General features: G+C 40.0%; 1 protein-coding gene across 1 annotated transcript; it reads right to left on the bottom strand.

Annotated features, from left to right (window-relative positions):
* mthfr (methylenetetrahydrofolate reductase (NAD(P)H)) lies at nucleotides 1-10,034 on the bottom strand. Its single transcript, XM_010875545.4, has 12 exons — nucleotides 9,654-10,034; nucleotides 9,125-9,379; nucleotides 8,788-9,026; nucleotides 7,748-7,858; nucleotides 6,936-7,129; nucleotides 6,467-6,717; nucleotides 4,677-4,811; nucleotides 3,401-3,581; nucleotides 3,008-3,190; nucleotides 2,339-2,440; nucleotides 2,128-2,247; nucleotides 1-1,706 (listed from the first exon to the last, which is right to left on the bottom strand). The coding sequence occupies exons 2-12, from the start codon at nucleotides 9,373-9,375 to the stop codon at nucleotides 1,458-1,460; spliced, it is 2,016 nt and encodes a 671-aa protein (XP_010873847.1). The 5' UTR covers nucleotides 9,376-9,379; nucleotides 9,654-10,034; the 3' UTR covers nucleotides 1-1,457.
* Nucleotides 10,035-10,238: the final 204 nt, after the last annotated feature.

The following is a 10,238-nucleotide window of genomic DNA, read 5'->3' as shown; positions in this document are numbered from 1 at the left end:
TTGCAATGTAGAGAGCATGTTTTTTTTAATTGATATTAACAAACCATGTTGTACCAACAGTAATAAATATCAACAAATAAAACAAAAATAAAGCAGTGAGAACACTGATTAAATGCTTGGTAGTTAAGGCCTTATGTGACACCACCAGACTATTTTAGCAACAGCGTGGTACTATACTAGTAAATTATTGTCAGATTACAATATATGGCAGATTACAATGGTAATCACAAATCAAGTCTGTCGTTACATATGCGTTCTGGTAACCCTATTGAAATATCCCTGCATTGTGCAATGGTTTGGTTTAAAATATAGTTTAGTCTTACAAAATGCTTTGGTCTAAACAACTTATTTCACACCAGTGATAATTTTGGCAGTTGTATAGTCATTTTAGTTAACAGTATAACTCTGGACAACAGGGCTACTGTAATTGGACAAAACCGAATGTGCACACAATAGAACAGGTAACCAAAATATGCATTATTTCATAGAAAAAAAGACAAATTACCCATTTGTCACATTAGTCATTCCATTTCCTCTATGAAATAATGCATATTCAGGCTAACTCCGACCACCTATTATGTGCAGCATCAAAAGCATTGTCAAACTACATTAGGGCTGTTGGAGTATTAGCGTACTGATAAAAACTCTAAGTAAGACTAAAATAGGTGTTAATGCTCTTTCACACAACATAAAATGTCATATACGATACGACTCAAATATGTAGATGCATAACTTAATACATGAAAGAATTTAAAATGATTTAAAAAGCACAACATTTTCCCCTGTGCCATTCATTTTTGTATTAAGGACATCTAGTTAGACATTTTGGCAACAATCATTTATTTACTTTCCCAGAGCCAGATGAACTTTTTGTAGAAAAAAATAGAATAAATATATGCATATGCATGCAGTTTGAAGGAAGATGCCATGTAGTATTTGCAATATTTTTAACTGGGGTTAGTACAAAGAATGGATGTCTAAGAGGACAGCTGGCATGCTAGCTGCACTTGTAAACATTCACTCTTTATGCTAAGCTAGTAAGCATTTCATCATTAGTGACTTCTAACTTCCTTCACACTGAGCGCAGTTACATAAATATGGTATCCACAAATTCATCTGTGGGGGAAGAAAATAATGGGCCTCAAAATGATAAACTAGTCTTTATTCTCTATTCTTTCATGATCTAGATAGTAGCCAATTTAGCTACAGTGAGCTTATGTAAATGAAACAACTGATATGCTCTATACAACTCGAATGTTGGATAAACTTAGTGATTTTAACATGATGGCCAATTTGTACACCATCTATTAATCAAAAGAGATCCCTAAGCTTAAACCACTTCAGTCAAATATTGGAGTATGTACTCCATGGTAGAATACTTCAACTGGTAGTGTTAACTTTGAGGAAAAAGTAAAATCGTAGCAGCACCATAACTCAGTCAGAGACTTTCACCACGGTTAGTTTGCCGATTGTTCCTGGATAAATTGCTCAGCGGCTTGCTCAACAGGCTGCTCCAGTGGATTGACGTCAAGCAGCTCGAACATGTCATCAATGACCTGCCACAAGCAGTTGTCCAATGGGAAGTCGTTGTCCACCAGGTTGACTAAGAAGTAATTGTCATGTATGTACTTAATGATCATACGCGATGGGGACTCATCTTCATACAGCTTGGCCCATTGCTCGATCCACAGGGCAAAGGCCTCGTCCTATTAAACGGAAGGTGAGAGCAAATAATTAAATAAGGGAGGATTTGAAGCATTTCACCACAGATTTTTTAGTTAAAATGTTAACAGTAAGCATTTTAAGTGCTACATAAAATAATGGCTTTGAAAAGGATTGTCTGAAAAGGTTTTACAGAAGGTTGTTGTCCCAGGACTAACTGCACTGGCTCAAAGAAATGTGTTCCAACTGCTACTGTTATACACAGTAAATTACACCACTAAAATCTCAGTAATGTTCGCAGAGAACTAATGAATGCCACTGCACAAACTCATCTGACTTATGTCTCGACCAAACATTTTGGAGACAGGTGGTTTCGTCAAATTGCTTACACCTGTCCTGTCCATCCAAATCTGAAGTGCATAGAGTAATGTCCTGTGGGCCAGTAGGTTACTGAGATGAACTGACCTTCCAGTACATAAAGCTGACTGGATCTACCACGGTGGGTTGGACAATCTCCCTGCCGGGGAAGATGCCCCACGTCACAGCGTTGGGTTGCATGTCATGAGCATTTGTTGTATTCTGACCCTATACATGGAAACAACGAACACATAAAATCAGACAAAATGTTTCAATTTATAGAACCATGTAGAGAAAATACGTATTCCAGAAAATCTACCTGTACGTTGACAATGTGGTAGTTGACGCGAGGCTCATATTTCTTCAGCACTTGGAGCAGGGCAGTGACATTTTCACTTGATGTAAAGAATTCCAGATAGGCCTGTAGGATTACAAAAAGTGACACAGCATTAAGTTTGTGTCATTATATGGTGAATATATGCACGTTAAACAAGAGTTGGCATTCATCTTGTCCGCCCAATCCTTCGATTAACAGTGAACAGTTGACTGCGACAGTATTTCAAGGAATTATTGTGAATCCCCTACAGAAAATAAGAAACTAAATTGCAATGATGGCACTCAGAGATAGGCTTGTATATATTAGAACTGCATGTTTTAAGTGAGAAGTATCAAAAGGTCAAGAAGTCCTGAGTTAACATTTGTTGATTGCTCCAAATAAAGTATTTTTCTCTGGCTGCCCTACTGAATAGGCTATTGGCATGGATATGGCATGCAATTGTGTAACTGGAGATGTGTGTGGGCAAAATTAACCTGTCTTCTACCATTAAAATCTATCACAGTTCCACTGGTTTTTCACTTCTTAATTAGTGCCTATAATTTTTTGATGAACACTGCCCTGTTACCTAAATTAGAGACACATTAATCAAATAAAGCCTTTAACACAATCATTTGTAGAAATTGAAGGGAAACCAAAGAGGCCTGAATGTACCTTCTGGAAGACATAGCCCCCTGGGGGGCCCCATCCCACAATGGAGTCTGAGGAGGGCTTGCCGTTGATGCTGGGCTGCGAGTTGATGGTGAGGACCCCACGCCGATTCACCTTGGCCAGCTCATCCTTCAGCAGGTTGGTCTCAGGGGCAAGTGGCTCGTCATTCCATGGCAGACACATCACCTAGTAGTTGTCATATGGGTTGTAGTTGTCATATGGGTTGTATTTTAGTCATTGAAATATGCCGGCAAAAGAAAGAACAAGAACAGCCACCAAAATGTCCACAGAGACACTTATTTGTTATGGCCGGGTAGTTTGTTCCTGTTAAATACCATTTGAAGGCAGTTTGCACAGTAATGAAGACAGAGGTGGGGTTAAGGGCATGCGTGTCACCTTGTGTCCGGCTTGGTTGGGCTCGGCCATGATGTAGCTAGTGAAGACCTCATATACACTCTTCTCACTGGTCAGCTCCTCGCCCCACATCTTGAGCAGGGCGTCTTTGGACGACTTACTCTTCAGGTAGAACAGGTAGTAATCATTGAGTTCGCCAAAAGCCGGAGAGGATGAGTTGCCCCTGAAATAACAATACAAATGATTTAGTTTTGTTTTTAGGGATATAAAATGTATTTGGAGCGTGGCCATCTGTGGTGATCCTGTGCCCTGGTGCAGGCCCTCATCTTGCCAAATTCCTTAAAAGATCTACACATATAAAACAGGATAAATAGTTTTTTATATTTACTTATCAATTAACCGTCAGCTAGCCAATGACATGTTTTAAAGGCTGATTATCTATTCATCTGATGCTTTAAATGTGTAGTTCAACTTTAACATTCAAACTAACTGGAACGGTTTGCAAAACAAGAAATGTAAATAACTGACAGATTTGGCATGTCATGCCTATTAATGAGTTATTACTGTGACTGAGATAGCACGTTATAATTCATCAATCAGATGTTCTGACACACTCTGCAGGGGAATCGTGAGAAGGCAACGAGATAAAGAAACCTTGTCCAACATTCCAACCACAAAAAACATACATGTGGTTACAAGTCATGTATAAACATTGTCAATGCACAATTTACTCATCATACGATGGATGAGCTCACATTTCTTCTTGGCTACTGTTTCTACTTCCTTGAAGTTGGTAACCTATTTTGTTCAAATGAGGCAAAGATTTGTTTCCCTCACTTTACATTGACGGGTGTTGCAAAAGTACTGTTCTTTCACTGTGGTAAAATCATATGCGGATTATTTAAAAATGGACTGTTGGCTTTTCAGTTTTCCATAAAACATTATCCCAACAATGAATACATATTAAATGTCACAGTGTATTTAACGGTGCATGCAGACAGACAATTCCCACATTATTCAGATTTATTTTATTATGTAAAAATAATATGAATGTCCATCACAATGCCAATGGCCCTACCAAATGTTATTTTTCTGAAGTGTTAAAGGATAGGCCTACTTTTCTTTTTTAAATTTATGAGGATGGATTGATTAAAAAAATTACTCAAACTAATTTGAGGTCACCAATTATCCAAAATAATTAGATGTTAACTCCAGGCCAGCAAGATATTTGTATGTCCAGCCAGAAGATGGGCCAATACATGTTTTCACTAAGATAGACATTTCTAGTGTTGGTTTAAAATCCAGCCATTTTACTCACCATCGGCCGTTGGGAAAGTCATCCCAGTCCTGCGTTCGGTAGATGTAACTCTTGGGTCTAGAGGCCCAGAAGATGGGCCGCACATCCTCCACTTTGCGTTTGGGGTGAGCACTCACTGCCCAGGGAAGAGGCCGCCTGTTGACCCAAGACAAAACCCAGATCAGTAATAGAAACAAGAGAAATGCTGAGCATTTTGAATACTTTAAATACTTAAGCCAGTTACATTCAACAAAGTTTTCTTAATTGAAAGAGCCAACCTGACATTTTTAAATCTCATATCTTCAAAATCGTATTAATCTTGTTCACAGATATTTCCAGACAAATGACTGGAAGATCTGAAAGACCAATGGATCCAACTTTGTCTTAGTTGTATAACAGAACAATCTCTCAGTGCCTTATACATTTCCTTAAATGGTTTAATCTACCAAACAATTATTTCCCACAACACCTTCCTCTTGGATAGCAGCTGAGCAGACTTGATACGAACTCAGGAAAGAACAAGCAGTTTCTGCGCCAACCACTAAATTCCTCAGCTAAATGAAAAATGTAATGACAGTATGGACAAATTTTACTGGTCACGTTATACAACCGTATGAATGTGTCCGTTTTGAGTGGATCTGTGAGTGAGACTATATATTAACTATGTGAAGTAGCTATTGTGTGTTGTGTTCCAGGGTGTTTTCTGTCGTCTATTATTACTACAGGATTTTTGCAATGTGTCCTAATTTTATTTTTATTAATTTGAAAATAATGAATTGATCAAAATATCACAGTACTTGATGTGTCACAAAAATCCCACAATATTATCATATTGTGACCCAAGTATTGGGATAATATGTTATTGCGAGGTCCCAGGCAATTCCCACCCCTATGACTTTAAATGTTGATTAAACCGGGTTTAGTCAGATCCTGCAATGTATTTACACTCAATTGTATAGTGTTAGTGATTGTGCGGCAACTTAAGAGTATTTTTAAAGGGATCATGAGAAAACAACCCAAATAATGTGTTAAGCAGCGTGTCAAGAAAAATAAAAGCCTGCAACAAATAATGTTTAATAATAAACCCCTCAAATACTTTTTCCAAAAGGCCTATATGTGCTGGCTTTCTTGCGGCATCAATCATGGAGACAAGTTGCATATTGGGTACTGTTGACAGTATTAGCCTCGCTCTGCCAAGCCACCAAACATCATTTAGTAAAAGTAGATTAGGTTTAAATATTCGCACCTTAAAAACAAGTACTTAATGCAACAACGCATTAAACTTAGTAGGAGAAACAAACAGTTTCAGCATTCACTGTAATATAGCTGTATAGCAGAAGCATAGCTTGGAATGCAGGAGGATGAACACATATGTAGTGAGGGAAATTGAGGGAAATCAGGGAAAAATAAGCGGGTTAACGATAGGCTAACTGAGAATAAACCTTCAACTGTGTTTTTCCCCGTATGATTTAGTAGCAAGCCTACCCATTGTATCTTCAATTGATTAGCCAGATATCTACTAATAATTGCCACAGAGAGTGAACAATGACGAGCTACGTGCCAAATCACATGGTAATTGTTCAAACGGAAAACCGGTAAGAAAATTACTGTTTAAAGAAGTCTCATTTCTAATGCTCAGCAGAAATGTTTGGCAAACCAAGAAACAGGTGATTATGTAACCTAGATGTTGACCACATGCGTATGAAAGCCATGACTGTTTATCTACTCACAGCTGAGTTTAGCACGAAGAGCACTCTAGGGCCATTTTGATTCATAATGTATGCATTTCTAAAGGTGGGGTTCTGACAGACCTGGGGTCCTCAATCCAAAGGCCAAGCTGCCGCAGTACTTCCATGGTGGCTACCTCGCGATTCAGTGTGTAGAAGTGGAGGCCCGGCACCTCGCCGCTCTCCAGCAGCATGCGGCACATGCCCACCGCATGCTCAATGCCGTAGTTGCGGATGGCTGCGTCGTTTTCCTTGATGGGCTCAATGACCCGCATGATTTCCTCAGGCACTTCGAGCTTGGACAGCTTGACCAGCTGCCTAAGAGACTGGTAACCCTAAAAGACGAGGGGGAAAATGTATTAAAAGAAACAAAGAATGTCTCAGTGCAACTCCTGTACGACTACGCTGCAAAAAAGCTAGATAACAAAAACAGACCAATCACACATCATGGTGAGAGTGGCACCATTCTGTAAAATATTTCTGCTCATTTCTGAATTAAATAGGACAGAACGTTAAGTCTTGACAGCCGGAAAGGCAGTATGTTCCACAGTACCTGGATAGGGAAGATGCCTGGTAGGATGGGGCAGGTAATCCCTATGGCCCTGCAGTCCCTGACAAACTTGAGGAAGGTATCAGCCCGAAAAAAAAGCTGAGTGATTATGAAGTCTGCTCCAGCATCCACTTTCTCCTTAAGATGTTTCAGGTCCTCATCATAACTCTGTGCCTCTGGATGGCCAGTGGGGTAGCCTGGTATAATAAACAGGCTTAAATGCTCAGAGTATCTGTGAGTGCAAGCGTGTGTGTATAAACACGTGTGTGTGTACACCTGAGTGAGGACCAAAGTACCAAACAAGGAAAATCAGGAAGTAAAAAACATTTGGCTGGTTCTCAAATCAACAAAAAGCTTTAACCTATATGACTTGGAGTTAAGGTTTGAATTAGGCTTAAAAATCAGGTTCAACAAAAAGATGTTACATTAGGTTAGGTGTTACATTGGCTCGCTTTGTTCTGGCTCACTTGACAAGTAATAAAACTTTGACAAGGAAAATAGAAGTGTCTTTAGCATAGTTAGGTTTGCAGTTCTTTAAATGAATATTCAATAATCAATTACCCTCCCATTATCAACAGATCAATTATGTAGCCTACAAAATGCATGAATTCAAGTGCATGCGCACTAAAGTGCATGAGAATGATTTGCATTTTTCACCTTGTCAAATGTATTATCAAATAAAAAACAAGTGTCCCTCACAAGTGCTGTCATAGATGTCACTAGTGATTCACGTTCCTAAAGCACATTAATGGTTAACGGAGCAATGTTTGTTTTTAAGAGTTTTATTTGAATGTTTAAATTCGCTTAAAACGTACCCGCAACACAGATGTCAAAGTAGTCATCAAACTCGCAGCGGATGTGCTTAACCAGGTCTGTGGCATAGTTGAAGCCACCTTCTTCCTCTTCCCAATCAGTCCCAATCGGATCTATGAAGAGATCAGCAAACATGTTCTTCGGCAGGAATCAGCCAAGATGTGATGGCTATTTAGCTGTGACTTTCTCAAAAAATACATGTGATCTCAATGAGAAAAACCTGGATAAATAAGGGTTCAAGAGAAACTCTGCTATTTGTAAACAAGCCCCAATGTGAAGCCATAATGGCTAGAGTGAGGCAACAGGCAGCACTATAAAACTGTGAACCAAAGATAAGTACAGGTAAGTGATTAAGGCAAAAAAAAAAAGCAAATGTAAGCACTCCAACAGTACAGCCACACAAGTGCCTAATAAGTCACTCAAAAATATCCACCTAATTTTATGGCCAGAACAATAATAAATCAGTTGGACAGGCATTTAATAAAAAATGAAATTGTGCACTCAATCGGAGTTCCAAACAGATGGTAGTAAAGAAATGTAGCCCAAGCTAACAAAAGTATTATCTCATAATTGGACATTAGATCTGTTGTCAAATCACTTTAAAAATAGGTTAGTCTTGCCACATTTGTCCAAAACAATTTCAACATCTGGTCTGAACTGTGAGTGCACTATCCAACTTTGCTTCAATTCAGACGTGGCTTAATCTCAACAGAAAAAGCAACAGAGCCCTCCTCCCCCTTACTATATATGGCCAATGTACATCAGATATGGATTCGACAGGGGGAGCTGTTTTACTTGCTCTCCTGGTATTTCTGGGATTGAGGAGTGTTTCACTTTGACCCATACATACAAAAGCCAAACATATAGGAGGTGGATGGCATTGATCTTTGATCGGTCAATGGTGATGTTGAAGAGTATTTGCATAAAATCCAGTTATTACCTTTGTATCTGCTCTGTTCACAGTCTTACACCATCCTCACACCTTACACTTAAAGGGAGAAAACTGCACTTAGATCAGTATCTGGAAGCAGTGTCAACCTACCTCCTCTTAGTGCCATGATGTTCTTCAGGCCGAGGCGTTTGGCTTTGCTCAGGTACCCAGTGATCTTCTCTTTGGTCTGGTTGCAGCAGGTTAGGTGCAGTACACTCTCCAGGCCACAGTAGTTGACCGCTGTGCTGGCAATCATCATGGAGGAGGTCTCCTTGTCTGAACCAGGGTCCCCTGCTGGATGCCAGGTTACATCTATGAACAGGGGGCCCCCTGAACCCATTCGATCAAATCTGGGTGAGAAATTAGACGTAATTAGCTACTGACGCATTATAAAATGATACTTGTTTAGTAATTAGATAGAACAAGGCAACAAGCTATGGTTACAGACCTAGAAATGAGGTTGACGGCACCGCTGGCAGTACGAGGGGGGAAGAACTCCAGTGAAAACCAGTGGTCGCCCGACTCCGTCCGCCGACGCATCTTATCGCGTAGTCTATCTGTGCGGTCGGTGTCCAACACTGGCGTGGAGGAGCGAGAGCTCTCCTTGGAACTCTCGCCGCCACTGTTGCTCGCCCCACTCGAGTCGCTTTTGCTACATCTTCGCCAAGTGTCATCAACAGTCTGCACTTGATTCACCATATTGCTGCAGGAAGATTATATTAACGTTTTTGACTTTAACAACAATCACAAGTAGAATAAAGCACTTTCCCCTGTTGCTGTAGTTCTGTCTCACACAGAAACACGAATGGGCGTTCTTGGCGAAACGTGATATATTTTCCAGCAGGCAACATTGCTTGTTAAACATAAATTGTTTCAGTTATCCCCCGTACATAATAAACCAAGCCGTAACAATGCAAAAAGGTTAGCCAGTTAGCTAACGTAAGAACACATTCTGCAGCAAATGCATTGCTACCTACCCAATTCTCTAAATTCTTCCACAAAGTCTACAGCTTGCCCCCAGGTTCGTCTACGCTATGTCAGTTACTACAACGTGGGACCGCTCTTATATCACCAGACCGTCCCCTACTGAACTTCTGAAACATGTGTTCAGAAAGTATGGGAATCCCTTCTCAGTTTACCCAATAGTCACAGCTCGATCTGCGCAAAGTTAACGCAGTGATGTGGGGTTTTAAATGTTTTTCTCGAAGTCATCCATACTGGTCGGGTTTACATATTATATTAGAATTGTGTCAAAATGAGTATTTAAATTGCGAACTGGGATACCATTTTAAGGAGAACGGAGCAACAAATGCCGGCTCACCGAAAATATTCGAAATACACATCACTAGACGCGAGCGTATATGCGTAAATGTCACGCAATTGTAACATTTGCATTGCGTTGACAACCCTTCTTTGTTCGTCACATGACATTGTAGGAAGTGGAAATCAGAGACAGTACAGAAATGGAGAAGTCCTACTCAACCATATTTGTAGTTCGGTTTATACGGACGCTGAGACCCTGGTCTGCTTATTGTCCCCGCCCCGAGTAGGGGTGCCTCAGA

This window comes from Esox lucius, chromosome 12, assembly GCF_011004845.1.
Source record: "Esox lucius isolate fEsoLuc1 chromosome 12, fEsoLuc1.pri, whole genome shotgun sequence".
In the NCBI taxonomy this organism is placed as follows: Eukaryota; Metazoa; Chordata; class Actinopteri; order Esociformes; family Esocidae; genus Esox; species Esox lucius.
The sequence above is the reverse complement of the archived record's forward strand: the minus strand, read 5'-3'. Positions and strand labels throughout refer to the sequence as shown.

What these genes read in the sequence shown, in the direction of transcription:
- mthfr (XM_010875545.4), bottom strand. Translation starts at nt 9,375, where the DNA reads ATGGTGAATCAAGTGCAGACTGTTGATGACACTTGGCGAAGATGTAGC. An exon ending in CTTTGACATCTGTGTTGCGG is followed by an intron (nt 7,130 to 7,747) that starts GTACGTTTTAAG and finishes TTATTATACCAG; the next exon opens with GCTACCCCACTGGCCATCCA. An exon ending in ACCACATTGTCAACGTACAG is followed by an intron (nt 2,248 to 2,338) that starts GTAGATTTTCTG and finishes TTCCATGTATAG; the next exon opens with GGTCAGAATACAACAAATGC.